Below are 25,296 nucleotides of genomic sequence, written 5' to 3'. Positions count from 1 at the left end.
AGCTTTACATTTTTTCCCCCCAATCCACCTGTTGATAAGGGTCTTTTTAGTTTGACATGCATTTTAGTTTCTCCCTTGCTAATGGATTATATACTGGAAAACTGACATTGCATTTGACAGCATTTTGTATATAAATTTAAACTAAATGAAAAGAAAATAATAATTTTTTTAACTTGAGGTGTTACAAGTAATAATAGTAAAGGCAAAATTCAGCCAGAAACATGGCTCTTCAAGTTGAACATCTCGCATTCACCATAGATAACTTTCAGTCATACAACAGTCTTAAATCCATGTTACATGTGGATTGGGTTTGCAAATCTGGCTTTCAGGAGAGAAAATCATTGAGAAAACACACTCTTCTACAGTTCTGACTCGTGCCCATCCCCAAGGAGACAAGGAGCTGACTAGGAGATATGAACATGGAAATGACATCAGTTAATATAGGTTCATTTCAAATAAACAACCCTTGCACCTTTAAAATCTGCTGTCTTTATAATGGGATGGTCTTCAAGAACAGTGCATCTTCAGCACCTGCAATATTATGTACATGGAAATCTAGGCTTTATTTCCTACGCTCTATTGTAAAAAACTTTTGTATTGAATAGTAGCATTTTTAACAGAAGTGACCATGTGAGGTAGTAATAAAATGCCCACATACAGTAGAGAGGATTGAAAAATGCATAGGGAATATAAATCTGTCTCCAATAAAGTTTCAATTCAGCACACCCACTTAGTGTTTCACAAGCAACCATACTAAAATTACTTTTCAGATTAAATATTTACCTGTGTTTTTTTTAAATCTCTCACAAATCTAGGTTAATTGCTATGAAAACTATAAACCCATTAGACAAGTTTGTATGAAGATCTAGAAGATATATGACCAAAGAAGAGTCAAGGAACTACACCAAGAAGAAAACGGAGGGAAGGAGGGCTGGATCAGTTGAATTTTTTTTTTATCCTAGATAGAATTACTTTAATTAAATCATTTCACATAGTTTAAAAAAAATAGTTCTGTCAGTGTGGTTTGTATTCAGGATCATGCACTCAAACTTAATTCTAAGTTTATTTCACAAATCTTCCTAAAATTTAGAGACCACAAGCCAGTACCATATGCACTTAAAAAAAGCCACATACCTTTAACGTTTCCTGGTCACACACAATCTTCTCTTGCTAACGAGTTATTTAAACCCATGATACTTCATCATCAAGAAGTTTACATATAAATATCTTGAATACGCAAGCTCATTCTTAAAACCACAAGTGCCATTTTATATAAATAATAATCCTAATTTTAAATTTAATTGATAAATGCAAAATGAGCCTCCTTTATTTACAAAAATATACTCTCCCTCATACCTTGGTTTTGATGACTTTTCTTTGGCAGAATCCCAAATGTGTTTTAATATGGTGGGTGACTGACTCTCCAAATGAATGATAAATCTAGTCTTAGAGAAAACACATACTTTTGAGGGATGTACTATCCCTGAATAAAAAAACCTGCCTTCTGTTAAGGCAAAAGGAAAACATTACTTTCTGTCACTAACAAGACTCAGCTGCATCCTTACCTTCTCCTAGTGGAAAGATTCTCCTCGCTTTCACTCATCACCAGGACTCTGCTGGACCCACCTTGACTGGCTTCATGCATCACTTCAATCTGAATTAAAAATAAATTTTAAAAATTAAATGGTTGCAGTTTGCTGACTGAAGGATCACCTTTCAGTTGCTTTTTAAAAAGCAAAAAAGGCAGAATTTGACACTATATATTTTAGTAAATCAATTGGCAGCTTATATATTTAACTTCTTTGACTTCAATAATTAATGTATAACTGAGTTTTATATAAAGCTAACTTCTTACATTTTCTAGAACATTTTATGACCATATGTATTACCTGTTTTGGCTCTGAATTTTTCCATTTATCCTATTGTGAGGAAAACTACTCTTGATACCAGAGACATTCTTGGCTTCTTATAAAGTTTTTATAATCTTCATTCTTAGCTCATAACATATGAGATCAATGTTGTTCTTATATCAGGAGCAACTCTTCATACCTATCTGCCTTGAATAGGAATATCACAAACTTAATTCAGTATTTTATGGTTGCTTAGCATGTTGTTAGGCACGGTGGGGTTTTTGTCTTGCCTGAATGATGATCCCGTTTTTTAACTGAATGCAGTTTAGCTTGTCTTCAGATTTCAAAATTTATATACAATGCAGTACAGTGAATTCCAAGGAACTATGGGGTTTTCTTGTTCTTTTTGGAACATTTAGAATCATTTTGCCATTCTTTTGATGATGATGATGATGATGATATTATTTCACAGGCTTCTAACGCCTTGGATTTATAAAACAGGAAAGGGTGGATACTGAAATTACCCATGGTTAAGCATTGCACTGTCTGATCTTTCAGTATTTAACACCATAAAGTAGCTTTTATACAGTGTAGATAAATATCAAAATACTTTTTACACAAATAGCTTGGTAATTCTCTCATTGGCTTCAGTGGAAGCCTGGGGTTCTCTGTCCTTTTCTGGTTCTGAAGACATGGGCCAAAACTTGCTTACCTTACTCTCAAAAGTAACCCCCCTTAAACTGAGTGGGACTACTCCTGTGAGCAGAATTTGCTCTTGCAGTAGTGTCTTCCATGAAATTAATTAGAGGTTTTTAAGGCCCGGCTTGACAAAGCCCTGGCTGGGATGATTTATTTGGGGTTAGTCCTCCTTTAAGCAGAGGGTTGGACTAGATGACCTCCTGACATCTCTTCCAACCCTAATCTTCTTTGATTCTATGGTTCCTGCCCTGAAGAGCTACCTTACTAACTAACTGAGATGAGAGAAAATAGGACAGCAATTCAGGTAAGGGAGTGTTTGGGAAGAACACTAAAGGAAAAGTTTAGGAAGATGTGTATGTTAAGGAGCCACTCCAAGGAGGACCATGTACTTGGCAAACAAAAAGTGACGTCTTATGGATATAGAGGATCACAGGAGAGGGCATGAAGCTGAGGCGAGGGAAAGGACTGGAGAAAACAGATGGCTGTCAGGAGAGTATAGTTAATTATACTTGTATATTGAGCTAAATTCAGGGAGAAGGAATCTTCTCCCCTTTGCTTAGTATCCAGCTTCTTAAAATTATGTCTGGTCAGGCGTGGGAGAAAGCTCCTTGATTCAAATGAACTCACTACTAGTGCCTTTCACCTTTGAAAAAGTGAGGTCATAGGGATGAGCCATACTTTAGCCTGCCAAGTAATGGTCTGGGGAAAAAGAAAACTAACTAAAGCAGGGGTTGGCAACCTGCGGCATGCATGCCAAAGGTGGCACGCGAGCAGATTTTTACTGGCATGCTGCTGCCAGCTAGGGTCCCGGCTGCTGCCCCCACTCAGCCTGCTGCCTGCCTAGGTGAACGGAACCCCAGGCCAGCAGCAGGCTGAGCAGGGCCGGCGGCCGGGACCCCGGCTGGCAGGAGCTGCCGGACGGAACCCCAGGCCGGCAGTGGGTTGAGCGGTGCTGGCGGCTGTGACCCCAGCTGGCAGGAGCTAGTGGAACGGTCTGGGGTTCTGTCCACCACCCAGCTCAGCCCGCTGACAGTCTGGGGTTCTGGCCACCAGCCCCTTGCCAGTCAGGGTCCTGGCCATTGGCCCCGCTCAGCCTGCTGCCAGCCTGGGATACTGGCCCCGCTCACCTCACTGCTTGTCTGGGGTTCCAGCTGCCTGACCCCCTACCAGCTGGGGTCTGGGCCTCCAGCCCTGCTCAGCCCTCCTGCCAGCTTGGGGTGCCAGCAGCCAGCCCAGGGTTCTACTCCTGGCCTGGGCCCAGCGTTCTGCAGCCCTTTATCAAAAATTACACTACAGTTAGCTTAAAAACTTTGTATATTACAGTAATTGTTAAATTATAATACATAGGTTTGATTAAACAAAGTAGTTGTACTTATGTGCCTAGCTTAATTTGTGTTTTCGATCATTTACCTTCTAAAAAAAATCTCGCATGTCTTGCACCCCCAGGAGGTGCGTGTACCCCCAGGTTAAGAACCACTGCACTAAACTAATAAGATCTGCATTTTAATTTAATTTTAAATGAAGCTACTTAAATATTTTAAAAACCTTGTTTACTTTACATACAACAATAGTTTAGATATATAATATAAACTTAGAGAGAGACCTTCTAAAAACATTAAAATATATTACCGGCACACAAAACCTTAAATTAGAGTGAATAGATGAAGACTTGGCACACCACTTCTGAAAGGCTGCCAATCCCTGAACTAATCCAGCAACTAATACTCCATGAATGTGAATCATGCCACTTTCTAGGAGCATTTCAACAATGCAACTGCATGACTACTCTTGTAAGTGTCCAATAAGAAGCTGCAGTTGTTTGTGGGTGCAGCAGGAAAGAAAGTTTTGAAATACTGTATATCTGGAAGGCAGATCATAGGCAAGAATGGACTTAAGAAGAAAAAGTTAGTTAGAATGACGTTCAGAAGTTAGTCATTTTCCTCTAGTTACAAAACAACAGCGTGCTAGTGTCACCTCTTGCCTCCCTAATAAAATTATTTTTAGATTTTTCAGAGATGGATGTATATACAGTCCAAAGTATAAAGAAATATCGCCTAATATGGAGAAATGGGACAACTGTGATTAGACTCACACTTTTAGGGGCCAGGCTCAAAACAAGATGAACACCACCAGCAGCCCCCTCTCCTGCTTTTCCACTGCCTTCTAAACCCTAGCTGTCCTTGTGATTTTTTTTCCCCCTCCCCTGACCCGCCTCCATACTTTTTAGGTAGAGTCCAGCAGTTAATGGAGAAGTAGATCATCAAAGAAAGATAAACATTTAAATTGAAAAGTCCTTACCTCCCAGTAGGCAGAGCTTTGTACAGGCAACTTTGGGCTAGTTGTGTATAGAGTGGGCTTATATTGACAATTTTGATTCTTTAAATGCCATGTAAAATCTGAAGTGAAGCCTAAGGATGTTGCCTGGCTGCATGAGTCTTAGGACAAAGTAAAGATAGACATGGACTAGTCCACATAGCTTGTTGAATCCAGTACTAGTGGAATCTACAGCAGAAAGGAGCCACCTTTCTAACGCATTTGGAGGGATGGTGGTTTTTCTAGATTTTAGTTTGAACAGGCAAATAAGAGATGCCTGCTGCTGGGTTCAATCAGGCTCTGACATTCTCTTAAGTATAAGGTGAGAAATTTTAGCTGAGTTATTTATTCAATGAGTACCCAAAAGTGTGTAAGGTACAATACAGACAAACTAAACACCATCTCTGCTCCAAGCAATCTCAGAAGCAAAAGGATACTGAGGGAAGACTAAACAAAGGAGAAGGGCACTGTAGGGGAATGTGTCAGTGTTACAAAGCTATGATTAAGTGACTGGTAGTGCATATATCTTAACACTTTTTGTAAATTTGTAGATGGCTTTGCACTTTTTTGACCACCTTTTGCCATGCAGCAGCAGGTATTGGATTAGTTTATTGTTTTTGAAAAGTATTTAATGAGTACATTTCTCTCGGAGGGGGACTCCACTTTGATATGTCTCATTGTTTAATGTTTATCTCTGGAAGGGGGTGGGATACCACAGTGATGAGTGCGATATGAGAACCTGACTAGAACAGAACACCAGTTTTACGGGGTTAATTTTACTAAGGTGACGTCCCAGTAAGATTCCCACTTTAGGCAAAAAGCTACAGTATGATACCTGAGAGCTAAGAGATACAAGATGAGTGAGGTAATATCTTTTACTGGACTAACTTCTGTTGATGAGAGAGACAAGCATTTGAGCCACACACAGCTCTTCTTCAGGGCCCAACACAGCTAAAATTACAGTTCATACCTGTGAGCTAATGCATTGTAATATGGAAGGGGTATTCAAGATGCACATGCAATACACATATAGCCAGATATATATTTTTCCCCTAAAGGAATTTCAGCTTTCACCAGAATGCTTATGCTCATGAAATCCAATATGACACTGATGTAGAACACATGGGAGTGGGTGGTAGGGTATTTTACCCTACTTACCCCTGTGTATTTTAAGAGTTTTTGTTGCACCATACAGTATTGTGACAGAATGCAAGGTGACATCAAAGACTGTTTCAAAAACAAAGATGCTCCTACCTTAATTCCGCCTTTAGTCTTCTTAACACTTTTCTTTTTTGATAATTCTACCTCAGAGATGGACTTAGGTGGACAGGGAATTTCTGCTGATCTCCTATTGGTAGCTGAGGAAATCAATAGAAACTAACATTAGAAAACTTGTGCTAGCATGCCTAAATCCTAGTTTCTATTGAAATCAATGGGAAAAGTTCCAATGACTTCCCATGGGGACTAAGATCTGGCCTTTAGTAAACTGGGCAATAGCAAGTAGTTTTAGCTTCCAGCATTATGCATAGTATTAGGAGGAGTAAATCGGAGCATTGTCTTAGGTGAGCTGTTAATTGTAAAAGCACAAGAATAAAAACACCTGACTTAACTATTCACACACAACAGGCCTGCTAGTCGGTTCCAGTCACCAGAGAATTCCCAACTATTTTAAGAGTTATTTTTGGCATGGAAGTAGAGGGGAACCTTGTTCAATTGGGTACAGTAGAATTGGTCCCAAAAAGAAGACCTGAAGGTTTTCAGTGCTTAGCAGTAAGACAATTAGTTTTCTTTTGCACTCAAAGTAAAGTTCATTACCTTTTTAAGTAGATCAGCAAGTTGAGACAGCAGTTGCTGCCAGCAAGCTCCCTCTGTCCTGAGCCCTGTTGAGTCTCATCTTCTCTTCCCCCCCCCCCACCGCTCTATGGAGATGGGGTAAGCAGGGGGGAGGGGGACACCCTGACATTAGCCCCCCTCTTTTTCCTCCTACCCGTACAGCAAGTAGGAGGATCCCAGGAGCAGCTCCAAGGCAGAGGGGGGAGGGACAGCTGAACTGCCGGCAACTGATAGCCCGCTGGGCAGCTGCTAACAGGGAACTTAGGGGGGCTGCTGGTCCACCCTGGTTCCAAGCCCCCACCAGCTAGCTCCAATGGGCTGTTCTTTCTGCAAGCAGTGGACAAAGCATGCAGCTGCCAAACAATGTTATAAGGGAGCATTGCACAACTTTAAATGAGCATGTTTTCTAATGGATCAGCAACAAAACGTTAACCAGGATGACTTTAAGTGAGGAGTTACTGTATCTATGCGCTAGTGAATGATAGCAGTTACCACAGCTGCTATGCCAATCAAAATGTATTTCTTTTACTGTGCGCTTGGAAAAAACACTGTTTAGTGGAGTGGAGATTGTGGTCTCTAAACACTGAGCATTTAGCAGTTTAACAAGAGACTCAATTGTGTTAAGCTTCTTTAGTTTGGCTCACAGTGAGTGAAGCTGCCAATGAGCCAACTGATGCAACGGGCAAATCATTGGCAGCAATTGAACTGTGTCTCCTATGGCTGCCATCCAAAAGAAAATGTGTTAGAATGTGCTGAGGGAACGAGATTCCCTAATACACTTGACCCCAGCGTGCAATTATTCCTGTTGTTTAATAGTAATAAAACAAAACTAGACAAAGAAGTAACTCATCTGTCACATAGCAAATGAAAGTGCATTAAAAAATGTAAGGTAAACATCAGTAATGTTTATCCTTGAGCAGTACATTGATAAAGGCATAGTTACATGTACTGTTAAAAATAAATCTGGACATACAAACCCCCTTTCTTTGTATAACTTTGGATGTGGAGTATATACCCTGTTACCACCCGCTACATTTGAGGTTGATCAACTCAACATAGCTTTGATATATGCCAAATAAAGGAAACTGAATGATGAGACAGGAGTCTGAGTTCTGGGGGAACCGAGTGGAAAAGGTCTTAGAGGCTACTTCAACGATGTTGAGAGATGTTATGGACCCACAGCTCTCGCTGACACCTGCCCATCCTAAAGCAGGTCTCTGTCAGGCGCCAAAGGCCAAACTTGCTCCTATTCTATTATGCAGCCCTTTTATTGTTTGTTCTGGGAAAATTTCTAGTTAATTCACCTAAAGACCATCAGAAAAAATAAAAGCCATTTTTTGGATGTATTCACTAATTTTGAGTGCCTCCATATGTGGGTTCCCAAAAATGAAACTAATTATGCATCATGCCTGTAGGCCTGGCTTGACATGCATATTTAAACAAGGGGGAGGCCTGGTTTCTAGGACAACAGGATTAGGGAGGTACCTAGTCAGCAGGCGAAAAATGGAATGTTTGTGCTAAGATAAGTAAAGCGGTCAGTAAGCTAAAAGACAGAATGCCTGAGCTAGCTAATATAAGAACACCACCCAGGGACCCATTTATAGTACTAAGAACAAGATAACAATGGGCAAGAGAAGCTGGGGGCGTAAAGATGAGATAAAGAGTAAAGCCGAACATGCACAGCCTATGGACAGAGCATGATATACAGGGAGCGGTTCTTACAAAGTAACCAAGCCAATCCCAAAACATGTGATGCAATATATACCTTTCTTTATATAACTTTGGATGTGGAGTATATACCCTGTTACCACCCGCTACATTTGAGGTTGATCAACTCAACATAGCATTGATATATGTAAAATAAAGGAAACTGAATGATGAGACAGGAGTCTAACTGAGTTCTGGGGGAACCGAGTGGAAAAGGTCTTAGAGGCTATTTCAACAATGTTGAGAGATGTTATGGACCCACAGTTCTCACTGACACCTGCCCATCCTTCTTTATGGGAGGCTCACGGCAGATAGCCCTGGATGGAGAGGGCACACCATAATGGAATCAGTAAAGAGAAGACCTGACGTCTTTCATTTTTCATAAATTTATAGAAGTCAGGATGACCCCACCCAATTATGCAGTCAGACAGAAGGATATTGTGTCTATCCTAGAAATGTATCAAAATAAGATGAGTATTTCTTCTATCTGTATGTGCTGCCTTTCCCCTTACCCAACTGCATGGTCACTGCAGTTAGCAACAAAACTTGAGACGGCCTCTCCCTTCACTTCTCTTTGCAACTACTCACCCTGCATCCTGGCCCAAAACATACAAAGCATTTCAAGTGTAGTTCTCGCAAATTTAATTATTTACACATGAAGATCTGACAAATATCCTGCATAGAACAATTGAAGCCATTACCCTGACTACAAAACAACTGAGTTGTATAGGTCCCATGACTGAGTTGAAATCCAACCACTAAGTGCTATTTGGTTCTCCAGTAGCTCCTTTTTATGAGGTAGATGGGGGAATCTTATTTGGTTTTGTGTACCATTTCCAAAAGCTGCATTCTCCAGCCTTGGAGAAAGACTAGTATATGGAAACAGCTGCTCCCTCTGGAAGGTGGTATAATTTCACTTAGAAAATGGTATCATTTTTTTTTTTGAGCAGGAGGAAAAATTATAAAGATTTAGTAGTAGTTAGTAAAAAAAACAAATCCCCTGAATTTTGAAAAGACCTCCCAAAATTTTTCATTTTATTTGAAATTTTTTGTGAATGCCTTTTCTCCTTTGCCCCCCTCGCCCCCCTGCCAGTTTCAGGTGTTCCCCATCCCTTTTCTCTCACATTTATTCACTTTTCTTGCAGTTGAAAAGTGCAGAGAGAGAGAGTGTTTTGTTGAAATTAAACACATTTTGAAAAATTTTGTGGACAAATCAAATGTTTCAAAAAAAACAAAACTTTTCTGAGAAAATCCTAGGAGTTTTATCAACAAACCATTTCATGTCCCAAAAAAAGTTTGAAGGAAAAACATTTCAACTATCAGCTTGGCTAAAATAGTTTAGAACCCTGTTCGTGTTGAACTTTCCCCATACCTGAACCAGTGATTTAGTCATCTGGATTGCTCTTAAAGGCCTGCTCATTTTCTAAAGTTGTGTGTGCTAAACAGCAAGAGCAGGACTCAAACGAGAGGAAACAATGATATGAAACATAAGATCTTTGCCTAAAGCAGCACTGCCGGTAATATCAGCTACACTGATATTGGCTAATCATCACTCTGAAGGCTAGAGAATACTCCTATAAAAGTCCAAGCTAATAACAAAATGCCATCAGCAAGGAGGAAGAAAAATCAATAATTCCTTTGATATCTTGACCACGACTTGAAGATTTGGATGGCTCCAATTGATTCAGATACACATGCCTTGGAGGAGTTCCTAAAAAGCCTAACCACAGCTTGGTCTCCGACCCAACAAATCCTAGGGATCAGTGTTTTAACTCAGTGGTTGCTTTACCAGTATAGTTTGTATTTCAGATGGTGATTGTAGATGGAAATAAATAGAAGAAAGAAGTCCACACCATAAACTCAAAACCAGCCCCCTGAATTTCAGGGCGGGGTTTCAGATTAGATCTTGCATTCCATCCTCATGGGCAAATTTAATTTCCACAGACTGGGGATTTAGTACATTTACTATTGTTTTTTCCATTCCAGTTTTAAGTGTCCCATGCATCTTCGACTGCATATAAAGAGAAGTCTCAAAAGGGGGAACAGTGGAAGCCTCTTGTTTGTGCTGATCCACTGCATGGGAATGAATTTCACCTGGGGCAAGGAGTTATCCTCAAAAGTCTTAAGGCACCTCACTCCTATTGAAATCAATAGGCACCTAAACACCTTTGAGGATCTGGGCCTAGATGCCCTAATACAGAAGGTCTTTTCTACCTCTAGCAAGGAGTACAGAATGAGGCCCCTCCTAAAAGTATCCTTTTGTAAGGAAAGAGTTTCAATCAGTTTCTCAGGGCGTGTCTATGTTACCCGCTGGATCAACGGGCAGTGATCAATCCAGTGGGGGTCGATTTATCGCGTCTAGTCTAGACGCGATAAATCAAGTGCTTTCTCGTCGACTCTGGTACTTCACCAGGGCGAGAGGTGCAGGCAGAGTCGACGGGAGAGCGCCAACCATCTACTTACCACAGTGAAGACACCACGGTAAGTAGATCTAAATACGTCGACCTCAGCTACGTTATTCACGTAGCTGAAGTTGTGCAACTTAGATCAATTCTCCCCCCTTCCCCCAGGCCTCAGTCATTGCCATATGCTATTGCCACAAAAATGAAAGCCTCTCCTCTGTATAGAAATATTGTGGGCTATAAGAAGCTGGTGATTTCCCACAGAGGCACTAATGAAATTCACATATTCCTACATCAGATAATCTCTCTTCTGTCCACCCCGTCTTCTCCTTCCTCTATTTTGCAGGATGTATTCGTTTTATTCTCACTCCAGATGTTATTCATTAGTGAATGAGTGTTATGTATTAGTAAGTGTAAGGGATGCCAAAAAGGATCCAATGAGCAGTCAGCTATATATAGATGAGATGTACTTTGTTTAGGTTTTATTACTAAGATGACTGAAAGGGGTTCAGGTGTGCTTCCTCAGATGAACTCAGAGTTCAAAGCTGCCTGGAATATGAGTCAACTTGTTTGTCACTGGTGCATAATACAGATATTATAATATTGGACAGCACCCAGCTGATTCAATATTTTGTTTTATCCGCATTGTTCAATGTGCGGCCCTTGGTCTTATTTCTGGAACATTATTCAAACCCTCCTCTGAAGCCAGAATTATTTATTTCCTCATTGGCTTTTCAATGGTGCTCCTCACTATAGAATATGAGTGCTTCACAAACAATGTATTTTCACATTATGCCTGTGCGGTGAGTGGATGGTATTATCTTCATTTTACATATGGGGACCTGAGGCAAAGAGATTAAGATCAAAGTGTCCACTAATTTTGGGTGTCAAATGTGAGACGCCTAAAACCTGATTTTTTCAGAGTACTTAGAATTATATCAAAAAGAAAAGGAGTACTTGTGGCACCTTAGAGACTAACAAATTATGCAGATTCCCTCCTCAGGCCCTTCGTTACCAGCACTCCCAGCTATCTTCGAGACACCACCGATTTCCTGAGGAAACTACAGTCCATTGGTGATCTACCTAAAAACACCATCCTAGCCACTATGGATGTAGAAGCCCTCTACACCAACATTCCACACAAAGATGGACTACAAGCCGTCAGGAACAGTATCCCCGATACTGTCACGGCTAACCTGGTGGCAGAACTTTGTGACTTTGTCCTGACCCATAACTATTTCACATTTGGTGACAATGTATACCTTCAAATCAGCGGCACTGCGATGGGTACCCGCATGGCCCCACAGTATGCCAACCTTTTTATGGCTGACTTAGAACAACGCTTCCTCAGCTCTCGTCCCCTAATGCCCCTACTCTACTTGCGCTACATTGATGACATCTTCATCATCTGGACCCATGGAAAAGAAGCTCTTGAGGAATTCCACCATGATTTCAACAATTTCCATCCCACCATCAACCTCAGCCTGGACCAGTCCACACAAGAGATCCACTTCCTGGACACTACAGTGCTAATAAGCGATGGTCACATAAACACCACCCTATATCGGAAACCTACTGACCGCTATTCCTACCTACATGCCTCTAGCTTTCATCCAGATCATACCACTCGATCCATTGTCTACAGCCAAGCGCTACGATATAACCGCATTTGCTCCAACCCCTCAGACAGAGACAAACACCTACAAGATCTCTATCATGCATTCCTACAACTACAATACCCACCTGCTGAACTGAAGAAACAGATTGACAGAGCCAGAAGAGTACCCAGAAGTCACCTACTACAGGACAGGCCCAACAAAGAAAACAACAGAATGCCACTAGCCATCACCTTCAGCCCCCAACTAAAACCTCTCCAACGCATCATCAAGGATCTACAACCTATCCTGAAGGACGAGCCATCGCTCTCTCAGATCTTGGGAGACAGACCAGTCCTTGCTTACAGACAGCCCCCCAATCTGAAGCAAATACTCACCAGCAACCACACACCACACAACAGAACCACTAAACCAGGAACCTATCCTTGCAACAAAGCCCGTTGCCAACTCTGTCCACATATCTATTCAGGGGATACCATCATAGGGCCTAATCACATCAGCCACACTATCAGAGGCTCGTTCACCTGCGCATCTACCAATGTGATATATGCCATCATGTGCCAGCAATGCCCCTCTGCCATGTACATTGGCCAAACTGGACAGTCTCTACGTAAAAGAATGAATGGACACAAATCAGACGTCAAGAATTATAACATTCAAAAACCAGTTGGAGAACACTTCAATCTCTCTGGTCACTCGATCACAGACCTAAGAGTGGCTATACTTCAACAAAAAAGCTTCAAAAACAGACTCCAAGGAGAGACTGCTGAATTGGAATTAATTTGCAAACTGGATACAATTAACTTAGGCTTGAATAGAGACTGGGAATGGATGAGTCATTACACAAAGTAAAACTATTTCCCCATGGTATTTCTCCCTCCCACCCCACCCCCCACTGTTCCTCTGATATTCTTGTTAACTGCTGGAATTAGCCTACCTGCTTGTCACCATGAAAGGTTTTCCTCCTTCCCCCCCCCCCGCTGTTGGTGATGACTTATCTTAAGTGATCACTCTCCTTACAGTGTGTATGATAAACCCATTGTTTCATGTTCTCTGTGTGTGTGTATATAAATCTCTCCTCTGTTTTTTCCACCAAGTGCATCCGATGAAGTGAGCTGTAGCTCACGAAAGCTTATGCTCTAATAAATTTGTTAGTCTCTAAGGTGCCACAAGTACTCCTTTTCTTTTTGCGAATACAGACTAACACGGCTGCTACTCTGAAACCTAGAATTATATCATACTCTATATGTTCAAAAGCACAGGCAACCTTAATGATGGCATTTCCTAATTTTTGAGTGCTTGACTTTGCAACATTGTAACGTTCTTCTAATGTAGTGTTTTGTGTGTAGGTTCTTAGGTTTTTAAAAAAGCAAACTGAAAAAAACAAAATATTCTATCATATGGAATCACATTTACACCCACATAGGACCTTGGTTGGTTGGAACATTTAGGCCCATTGCACATACTTTGTTAGCTCAAATGGCAGAACAACTGGTAGCAGTAGTAGGCTGTTGTCCTCTATACGTTTCACCAAAGGAGGATGACACGCACTTTGTCAGCAAATATCTGTGAAACTCACTTGCATGAAGGAATACAATTTTAGGAGAATTCAACTGCCAATTCTAGAAAGTCTCTGCTGAATGGGTGTAAACTGAGATTTTTTTCAAAGGCTTATAACTTGTAGACAAATTTTGGACATTTTTTAAAAACAGGAAGCGCACAAAGCACTTCCCGAATGTCCGGGCATGCCTCTTGCCTAATTTCAAGCCCTTGATCCAAAGTGCAGAGTTGCCTGAGCTTCTCAACTAAATGGTTGTAAGAATTGTTTTAACCTGGGCAAACCAATATATCTTCCCTGAATCTCATTCAGGAAATGGCCAAACCCTTTTTGTTAAAACTTTCCAAAATAATTTAGCATGAAGCAGACACCCTGTAGGGAAAACTTCAGCCCAAATGTTTGAAGTTTAGCAGCGTTATAAGCAACTGAAAATAGGGTCTTATAATGGGAAGGATCGGGCAACATTAACTGTGGACGGCACTAACAGTTCCACCTATAATACTTTGTAGCTCAGTAGGTTCCTTCCCAAAGTGCTTTACAATTGGTGTGCCAGATTGATCGCAACAGCTTGACCATACTAGCCCTATGCTAGTTTACATCAGCCGAGGATCTGGTCCTCTATTTACCGGAATTCCATCAAACGCTGCAGTGCAGCCAGCAAAAATTTACCCTACATATTGGCATCTCAGAAATTGAATTAATTGGAGCACAGAATGAGCCCATTAATTTTCTTGTCAGGTTGCATCTCTTTCTTCCCAACATGCATGCAGGGATGAATTCTTCCCTCAGTAACTCCCGTGAAACCCTCAATGGAAGTTAACCTCAATGGGGAGTAAACTGAGCTAATCTCAGAGTAACATGTATTTTTATGTAGCATTAAAATAGAAAACTCAAAAAGATTTACAGGGAAATCTGTCTGAAGTGACCACCCAAAGGGCTGTTGCCTCCTTGAGGTTGGTCTATAAATAAAGCGTGAGCAAATTTCCACAGGCAAACCTCTCCCTCAAGAACAAGAGGACCAGACATGTTTTTGTAGTGAACATCATGTCCATTCCACTCATTGTTTTTATTGTTTTATTAAGTAGGTACAGGCGTTTGGGCCAGCCCGATGCCCACGTATAGTTGGTAGATCAATTTGTGAAATGAGATCCTTCAGAATGAAAGGTTTCAGAGTAGCAGCCGTGTTAGTCTGTATTCGCAAAAAGAAAAGGAGTACTTGTGGCACCTTAGAGACTAACAAATTTATTAGAGCATAAGCTTTCGATGCATCCGATGAAGTGAGCTGTAGCTCACGAAAGCTTATGCTCTAATAAATTTGTTAGTCTCTAAGGTGCCACAAGTACTCCTTTTCTTTTTTCAGAATGAAAGAGGGTATGAATTTAAATATTAAGATTTTGTCCCTGATTCTGCAGTCCAGCGGAGCAATACTTGGCGCAAGTCCATGGGGGGGGGGTTGGGGAGGCAGTTTTGAGCCACCTGTCCATGCTTTACCCTCTCCTGAAGGCTGCCCTAAGCTATGTCTCCTGCCAACAGCCCCCAGAAGTTAGGAGTGTGTGCGTATATGGGGGAAATGTCACAAAATTCCCAGGAGCATTTCATGAATGACCCCCAGCACCACCACTTATGCCCTTTCTTTGAGCTTTCTGCATTGGGTGAATTTCACCTTTTGTCCCTTTCCTTGGAGAATCAGAGTGGGGAACATGGTCAACATTTTGCTCTGGAAACAGGGACTATCTTTCCAGAGAGTTGGCAGGTGAAAAACATCTCTGGATTTTTTTGCCCCTGCACAGGGGAACTCAGATAATAGATACCGTGTGGCACTTCTGTGGTCTAGTTGGATATGCAGGCTATAGCAGACAAGCCTTACTTTCAGGCTCTCAACAGCTATTACTCACATCTTATTTATTCACCTGCCTCCTTATTTGCATAGAAATTATATCTATGAATGCAGTAGCTTCCTGTTGACATAATCTGCTTTGCCTGTGATCAGGAAGATTCAGGTGCCTCAAACAACGATGAGTTACAATATCTGCCATAAACAGCACTGGCAGCCTCTCTTCCTTCTTCCCCAGTTGGTGCTCAATAAATCCTTCCTGTACCAAGGCCCCATCCCTGCAATGTGATCCCATGAACCCTCACTGACTTGAGCTGAACTTCACAGAGCTGCATGGGTCTGCCCACATAGATCAGATCGTTGGACCATTAATTCAGAGAAAAACAGTCAGCTATTATATTGGCTTAAAGAAAAAAGACCTACATTTGAAGTAATGTGCCTGGTAGTACTGATCCTTTTAATATGTAGAAAGGATGTTAGAGAAAGCCCAAGAGAGGACAGCTGAGGGAGATCCCACACTGGAGCCATTCTTTTTAGGTGATGAGTCTGAGGAACTGTCCCAGATTGAGGTGTCGATGGAGGCAGTTTTGGAACAGATTGATAAACAGTAATCAATCACCAGGACCAGATGGGATTCACCCAAGAGTTCTGAAGCAACTCAAATATGAAATTGCAGAACTATTCATTGTGATATGTAACCTATCGCTTAAATCAGCCTCTGTACCAGATAACTGGAGGATACCTAATGTAATGCTGTTTTTTTAAAAACACTCCAGAGGTGACCCTTGCAATTATAGGCCACTAAGCCTAACTTCAGTACCAGGCAAACTGGATGAAACTATAGTAAAAACAGAATTATCAGACACACAGATGACCGTGATATGTAGGGAAAAAAGTCAACCCAGCTTTTGTAAAGGGAAATCATGACTCACCAATCTATTGGAATTCTTTGAAGGGGTCAACAAGCATGTGGACAAGGAGAATCCAGTGGATATAGTGTACTTTGACTTTCAGAAAGCCTTTGACATGGTCCCACCCCAAAGGCTCTTAAGCAAAGTAAGCAGTCATGGGATAAGAGGGAAGATGTTCTCATGGATCATTAACTGGTTAAAAGATAGGAAACAAAAGGTTGGAATAAATGGGCAGTTTTCACTGTGGAGAGAAATAAATAGCGGGATCCTTCAGGGCTCTGTACTGATACCAGTGCTGTTAAATATATTCATAAATGATCTGGAAAAGGGGGTAATCAGTAAGGTGGCAAAATTTGCAGATGATACAAAATTACTCAGGATAGTTAAATCTGAAACTGACTGCGAAGAGTTACAGGGGGATCTCATAACTCTGGGTGACTGGGCAACAAAAAAACAATGCTGATAAGTGCAAAGTAACGCATATTGGAAAACATAATCCCCAAAATGAGGAGGTCTAAATTAGCTATTACCACTCAAGAAAGAGATCTTGGAGTCATCAGGGATAGTTCTCTGAAAACATCTGCTCAATGTACAGTAGCAGTCCAAAAAGCTAACAATGATATAAACCATTAGGAAAGGGATAGATAATAAGACAGAAAATATCATAATTCCACTACATAAATCCATGGTATGCCCACACCTTGACTACTGCATGCAATTCTAGTTGTGCCATCTCAAAAAAGTTGTTATAATTGGAAAAAATACAGAGAAGTGCCAACAAAAATTATTAGGGGTCTAGACAACTTCTATATGAGGAGAGATTAAAAAGACTGGGTCTGTTCATCTTAGAAAAAGACAACGGAGGGGGGATATGAGAGAGGTCTATAACATCATGACTGGTGTGGAGAAAGTGAATCAGGAAGTGTTGTTTACCCCTTCACATAACAAAAGAACCAGAGGTCACCCAATGAAATTAATAGGCAGCAGGCTTAAAACAAGCATAAAGAAGTACTTCTTCACACAATGCACAATCAACCTGTGGAACTCATTGCTAGGGGATGTTGTGAAGGCCAAAAGCATAACTGGGTTCAAAAAAGAATTAGATAAATTCATGGAGAATAGGTCCATCAATGATTATTAGTCAAGAAGGTCAGGGATGCAATCCCATGCTCTGGGTGTCTCTAAACCTCCAACTGTCAGAAGCTGGGAATGGACAACAGGGGATAGATAACTTGATAATTGCTCTGTTCATTGCCTCTGAAGCATCTGGCAGCAAACTGGATACCGGGTTAGATGGACCATTGGTCTGACTTAGTATGGCCATTCTTATGTTCTTGTCTTCAAGGCAGTTGAAGGCTCAGGAGTCAAAACGTCTCTGTTCTATTCTCAGTTCTACCACAGACTCACCGTGTAAACTTGAATGAGTGATTTAACTTCTCTGTGCTCAAAGGAGTCAATGATACCTAACTAACAGGGATGTTGTAATGTTGGTGAAGCGTTCTGGGATTCTGAGATGAAAGTCAGTTCAGAAATCCAATGAATGACATTTTCTACATTGAGCAATTGTTGGAGAAGATGGTACCATTTTAAAAACTAAATTGTCACTTTCTGGCCAGGGTAGTTTAACTGTGGTATTTCCTTTTCCAAGTCCAGGAAATACTGCAGAAAGTCAAATACTGCTACATGGGCAAGTTTTTATTTTTATGGCACCCACTCTGAGTCAGTACTATTTAGAGACAGAGCATCAGTATTAATTATTTGCCTTACCAATAAATCATTGAATATCAATCTTTGGTTTGACCTGTCAGGCTTATCTGTTGAAACATTATTAGGCTTTTGTCTACAATTACCGAGGGTTCAACGCATGGCGATCGATGCATCGGCAGTTGATTTAGTGGGTCTAGTAAATCTAATCTGTGGAAATGACTATAAGGTGCTGATAGGGAGGGAGTAAAATTGCATCTTGGTCTACACTACAGAGTTAGGTTGATAAGGCAGCTTACCCCAACCTAATTATGTCAGCGTACACACTACAGACTGCCTCCGGCTGACGTAAGTGCCCTACTACAGCAACATAATAACTGCACCTCCACCAGAGGCGTAGGGCTTATGCTGGTGGAATTAGGGTGATGCAGTGTTGTAGTCACTGCATTACTTACATTGGCTGTTGGCTCTCATTCTTGTCAATTGCCTACGGCTATATCCAGGAGCTATATTCTCCCCACAAGAAGCCTGCCTGGAGGCTCCTGGCTCCCCGCTCCCACTGCCTCCCCAGGATCTCAGCTCCCTGCTGCCAGAAGCCTGGCTGCCCCCTCACCCCAGACTCTCCCCTCCCCACTCTCCGTCACAGCCAGGCTCCCAGTGGGAATCCTCAGTACAGCTGAAGAACAAGAAGCGGGAAGCCAGGAGCCTCCAGGCAGCAGCCCGTCTGCCAGCCGGGAGTGGGGAGCCTGGAAAACAGCTGGGCTGGGAGCCGGGAGCTGGAGGGCAGCTGGGCTCCAAGTGCCAGCCTAGCTGGGAATGGGGAACCCAGGAGCAGCCGGCTCTAGCTGGAGCTCCCCATCTGCCCTGGTTACAGCCCAGCTTTCTTGTTAATTTCACGGCTCCAGCACCTAGCGGTGAAATTGACAAAAATGACAGCCAACAGCCAATGTAAGTAATGCAGTGGTCTACACGGACACTGCGTCACCCTAACTCCACCAACATAAACCCTACGCCTCTCGTGGAGGTGGAGTAGGGCACTTACATCAGTGGGAGCCAGTCTGTAACGTGTATGCTGCCATAATTAGGTTGACGTAAGCTGCCTTACATTGACTTACCTCTGTAGTGTACACCAATCCTTAATTTACACTTTTAAGGCTCTTTGCTAAAGACTTAGGGTATGTCTTCACTACCCGCCAGATCAGCGGCCAGCGATCGATCCGGCGGGGATTGATTTATCATGTCTAGTCTAAACGCGATAAATCGATCCCTGAGCGCTCTCCCGTCGACTCCTGTACTCCACCACCACCAAAGAGGCACAGGCAGAGTCGACGGGGAAGCAGCAACAGTCGACTCACTGCCGTGAAGACACCACGGTAAGTCGATCTAAGTACGATCGACTTCAGCTACCTAATTCACATAGCTGAAGTTGCGTAACTTAGATCGATCCCCTGCCCCTAGTGTAGACCAGGGCTAAGATTTCATTTTTATAAGATAGTGAGGTTCCTCTTTAAAGGGCCCAAAGGCTGGCTCTGTTCAAAAGAGGGTCGTATGAGACACAAACTAAGCTATTTTGAGTTGACTTAAGCTATGCCTTCACTGCAAAAAACAAACAAACAAACAAAAAACATACCTTTGCTCTTTTTAATCAAGATAGCTAACTCGAGTCAGCTCCCTCACTGCAGATCCTAGTGGAGACAAGGCAGAGGTAGTTTTTACCTCAAGGTAACTATTCAAGGTCCACCCCAGATGAGGAGTAGAGGATTATACAGAAGAAACAGGAGTAGAAAATACTCCATGTGAGCGATGCACAGGAGTTAAGGTTGTTTGCATTGTCTGACTCTGGGATAGTGTGATTTTAAAGCTAAGAATTTACAACCAATTTTACAAGCAGAAATGCATGTGAATAATTTGCACACACTCAGTGAACAATTAGACATCTGTGGTTACTTGGAAGGAAGAATAAAGAGTAGAAGATGAGTCCCTCTGAGGGACAGACCATCCCTGGTGGAGGCTTAACTAAAAGAAAGAAACTTTCCAGGAATGCGGAGAGTGCCAGAGTGAGAATAATTTAAGACTGACTCATTGCTCTGTGCACTTGGTAAGTGTCCCCATGTGAGCCAAAGTGGTGAGATAATTGATTAAGTACCAGGTGATGATCTTCATCTGAGTAGGGAAGGAAATAGAATTCTAGGGTGGAGGCTGGCACAACTGATTAAGAGAGCTTTAAACAAGGAATTTGGGGGAGATGGTTGGGAGATATCCAGGTAATCTCCACACCGGATTTTAGCATTGAGAGGGAAGAAAATGAAGTAAGAAAGGATACAGCCGTGGGTCGGAGAATGTATATAAGGAGGAAGGGCAGCGTGGATACCAGTCGAATAGGTTATACTGGCTGTAGAATGACCGTGCCTAATAGGGTACAGAATGTGAGCAAGGCCAAACAGCAAAAATTAAGATGTTTGTACACCAATGCGAGGAACCTAGGTAACAAAATGGAGGAACTAGAGTTACTGGTACAGGAAGTGAAACCAGGTATTATAGGGATAACAGAAACATGATGGAATAGTAGTCATGACTGGACTACAGGTATTGAAGGGTATGTGCTGTTTAGGAAAGACCGAAATAAAGGTAAAGGTGGTGGAGTAGCATTGTATATCAATGAAGAGGTAGAATGTAAAGAAATAAGAAGTAATGGAATGGATAAGACAGAGTTCGTCTGGGCAAAAATTACATTGGGAAAGAAAACTATTAGAGCCTCCCCTGGGATAGTGCTTAGGGTGTGCTATAGAACGCCAGGATCTAATTTGGATATGGATAGAGCCCTTTTTAATGTTTTTAATAAAGTAAATACTAATGGAAACTGCATGATCGTGGGAGACTTTAACTTCCCAGATATAGACTGGAGGACGAGTGCTAGTAACGATAATAGGGCTCAGATTTTCCTAGATGCGATAGCTGATGGATTCCTTCATCAAGTAGTTGCTGAACCGACTAGAGGGGATGCCATTTTAGATTTGGTTTTGGTGAGTAGTGAGGACCTCATAGAAGAAATGGTTGTAGGGGATAATCCTGGTTCAAGTGATCATGAGCTAATTCAGTTCAAACTGAACTGAAGGATTAACAAAAATAAATCTGCAACTAGGGTTTTTGATTTCAAAAGGGCTGACTTTCAAAAATTAAGGAAATTAGTTAGGGAAGTGGATTGGACTGAAGAATTTATGGATCTAAAGGCAGAGGATGCCTGGAATTACTTTAAATCAAAGCTGCAGAAGCTATTGGAAGCCTGCATCCCAAGAAAGAGGAAAAAATTCATAAGCAGGAGTTGTAGACCAAGCTGGATGAGCAAGCATCTCAGAGAGGTGATTAAGAAAAAACAGAAAGCATACAGGGAGTGGAAGATGGGAGGGATCAGCAAGGAAAGCTACCTTATTGAGGTCAGAACACGTAGGGATAAAATGAGACAGGCTAAAAGTCAAGTAGAGTTGGACCTTCCAAAGGGAATTAAAACCAATAGTAAAAGGTTCTATAGCCATATAAATAAGAAGAAAACAAAGAAAGAAGAAGTGGTACCGCTAAACACTGAGGATGGAGTGGAGGTCAAGGATAATCTAGGCATGGCCCAATATCTAAACAAATACTTTGTCTCAGTCTTGAATAAGGCTAAAGAGGATCTTAGTGATAATGGTAGCATGACAAATGGGAATGAGGATATGGAGGTAGATATTACCATATCTGAGGTAGAAGCAAAACTCAAACAGTTTAATGGGACTAAATCGGGGGGCCCAGATAATATTCATCCAAGAATATTAAAGGAATTGGCACCCGAAATTGCAAGCCCATTAGCAAGAATTTTTAATGAATCTATAAACTCAGGGGTTGTACCGTATGATTGGAGAATTGCTAATATAGTTCCTATTTTTAAGAAAGGAAAAAAAAAGTGATCCAGGTAACTACAGGCCAGTTAGTTTGACATCTGTAGTATGCAAGGTCCTGGAAAAAATTTTGAAGGAGAAAGTAGTTAAGGACATTGAAGTCAATGGTAAATGGGACAAAATACAACATGGTTTTACAAAAAGTAGATCATACCAAACCAACCTGATCTCCTTCTTTGAGAAAGTAACAGATTTTTTATACAAAGGAAACATAGTGGATCTAATTTACCTAGATTTCAGTAAGGCGTTTGATACCGTGCCACATGGGGAATTATTAGTTAAATTGGAAAAGATGGGGATCAATATGAAAATTGAAAGGTGGATAAGGAATTGGTTAAAGGGGAGACTACAACGGGTCCTACTAAAAGGTGAACTGACAGGCTGGAGGGAGATTACCACTGGAGTTCCTCAAGGATCCGTTTTGGGACCAATTTTATTTAATCTTTTTATTACTGACCTCGGCACAAAAAGTGGGAGTGTGCTAATAAAGTTTGTGGATGACACAAAGCTGGGAGATATTGCCAATTTAGAGAAGGACTGGGATATCATACAGGAGGATCTGGATGACCTTGTAAACTGGAGTAATAGTAATAGGATGAAATTTAATAGTGAGAAGTGTAAGGTTATGCATTTAGGGATAAATAACAAGAATTTTAGTTATAAGCTGGGGACGCATCAATTAGAATTAATGGAGGAGGAGAAGGACCTTGGAGTATTGGTTGATCATAGGATGACTATGAGCCGCCAATGTGATTTGGCCGTGAAAAAAGCTAATGCAGTCTTGGGATGCATCAGGAGAGGTATTTCCAGTAGAGATAAGGAGGTTTTAGTACCATTATACAAGGCACTGGTGAGATCTTATGTGGAATACTGTGTGCAGTTCTGGTCTCTCATGTTTAAGAAGAATGAATTCAAACTGGAATAGGTACTATTAGAGAATAGTATAGATAATAATAGAGAAGGGCTACTAGGATGATCCGAGGAATGGAAAACTTGTCTTATGAAAGGAGACTCAAGGAGCTTGGCTTGTTTAGCCTAACTAAAAGAAGGTTGAGGGGAGATATGATTGCTCTCTATAAATATATCAGAGGGCTAAATACCGGAGAGAGAGAGGAATTATTTAAGCTCAGTACCAATGTGGACACAAGAACAAATGGATATAAACCGGTCATTGGGAAGTTTAGACTAGAAATTAGACGAAGGTTTCTAACCATCAGAGGAGTGAAGTTTTGGAATAGCCTTCCAAGGGAAGCAGTGGGGGCAAAAGATCTATCTGGCTTTAAGGTTCTACTCAATAAGTTTATGGAGGAATGGTATGATGGGATAACATGATTTTGGTAATTAATTGATCTTTAAATATTCATGGTAAATAGGCCTAATGGCCTGTGATGGGATATTAAATGGGGTGGGATCTGAGTTACCCAGTAAAGAATTTTCTGTAGTAATGCCAGCTGCCTGGCGTCAAGGATCACGGAATGGTCAGTGAGCAGGGGAGCCATCAGCTCCACCCAGAAAGGCTTCATGTCCTGTGAGGGCTGCTATGAACACAACTTGTCCTCCAAACCACCATCAAAAAGGCCAGAAGGGCACGGAGGCAGTACACGGTAGCATAGCTTGACCTGGCTAATGCCTTTGGATCCATGCCCCCCCACCACATCTTTGCCACACTCCAGGAGTTTGGGATGCCAGAGAACTTCCTCCGTGTGAGCCGAGAGGTGTACGAGGGATGCAGCACCACCATTCGCTCAGTCGAAGGGGAGACCGCCGAGATCCCGATCTGGAGCGGAGTTAAGCAGGGCTGTCCCCTCAGCCCCATCATCTTTAACCTCGCCATGGAGCCATTGCTGCGAGTGATCTCCAATGACACAGATGGCTTCAACTTCCATGGTGAGAGGGTGAGCGTCCTGGCTTACGCGGATGACCCAGAGAACCTCCAACGTATGCTAGATGCCACCAGTCGAGCTGCTGATTGGATGAGGCTCCGCTTCAGTGCAAAGAAGTGCGCATCTCTCCACATCGACGGCAGCAAAAGGGACTCAGTGCAGGCGACAGGGTTCCAGATCCAGGGCGAGCCCATCATCTCCCTGGCAGAGGGGCAGGCATACTGGCACCTCGGGAAGCCGATGGGTTTCCGTGTCCGTCAGACACTCGAGGACACCATCCAGGAGATCTTGGAGGATGCCGCCAAGATCAACGCCTCCCTGCTAACACCGTGGCAGAAGATTAACGCCCTGAACACCTTCCTGATCCCCCACATCTCTTTCATCCTAAAGGGATCTGTCGTGGTGAAGGTATCCCTCAACAAGGCAGACAAGATTGTCCGGCAACTGGTGAAGAAGTGGCTGTTCCTTCCCCAGAGGGCCAGCAACGAACTGGTCTATATCGCCCACAGGCATGGTGGTGCCAATGTCCCCCGCATAGGTGACCTGTGTGACATCGCGGTGATCACCCACGCCTTCCACCTGCTGACGTGTCCCGACGCCATGGTAAGGAACATCGCAGCAAACACCCTCCATGACGCAACAAAGAAGCGGAATGGCAGAGCCCGCTCCAACCAAGTCACTGCCAGATTCCTGAGCAGTTCTCTGGATGGCAAATTTGGTCAGGACGGTGGCGACATTGCTTCACTGTGGTCCGGCGCTCACAATGCCATGCGTCGGCTGAGGAACCGCATCGGCTGCCACCGGGAGTGGTGCGAGGAGCGCCAGGAGCTGGGAGTCCTGGTACCGCAGATCAGGTCCGACGACAACACCATCGTCACCCCGAGCACCAGGGGCATGCTGGAGAGGACCCTGAAGGCGGCCATCCACTTGCTGTACATGGAAACCCTGAAGCATAAACCAGACCAGGGTAAAGTCTTCGAACTGACCAGCAAGTGGGACGCCAGCAACCACTTCCTCGCTGGGGGCAGCTTCACCCGTTTTGCCGACTGGCGGT

At 42.4% G+C, this 25,296-nt stretch overlaps 2 protein-coding genes across 2 annotated transcripts in view; one reads left to right on the top strand and one right to left on the bottom strand.

The window, feature by feature from the left end:
* Nucleotides 1-926, top strand: part of B3GNT5 (UDP-GlcNAc:betaGal beta-1,3-N-acetylglucosaminyltransferase 5) — a 32,778-nt gene extending 31,852 nt beyond the window's left edge. The window contains exon 3 of the transcript XR_006274180.1: nt 816-926. The gene's annotated coding sequence lies outside the window, so the exon portion shown is untranslated. The remainder of the gene's footprint in view (nt 1-815) is intronic.
* MCF2L2 (MCF.2 cell line derived transforming sequence-like 2) overlaps nt 1-25,296 on the bottom strand; it is a 306,265-nt gene that overhangs the window by 129,235 nt on the left and 151,734 nt on the right. Inside the window, exons 15-16 of the mRNA XM_038416040.2 lie at nt 6,117-6,220; nt 1,566-1,654 (exon numbers count right to left, since the gene is read on the bottom strand). Coding sequence (XP_038271968.1) covers nt 1,566-1,654; nt 6,117-6,220 — 193 coding nt within the window. The remainder of the gene's footprint in view (nt 1-1,565; nt 1,655-6,116; nt 6,221-25,296) is intronic.

Source organism: Dermochelys coriacea, chromosome 9, assembly GCF_009764565.3.
Source record: "Dermochelys coriacea isolate rDerCor1 chromosome 9, rDerCor1.pri.v4, whole genome shotgun sequence".
In the NCBI taxonomy this organism is placed as follows: Eukaryota; Metazoa; Chordata; order Testudines; family Dermochelyidae; genus Dermochelys; species Dermochelys coriacea.
The sequence above is the reverse complement of the archived record's forward strand: the minus strand, read 5'-3'. Positions and strand labels throughout refer to the sequence as shown.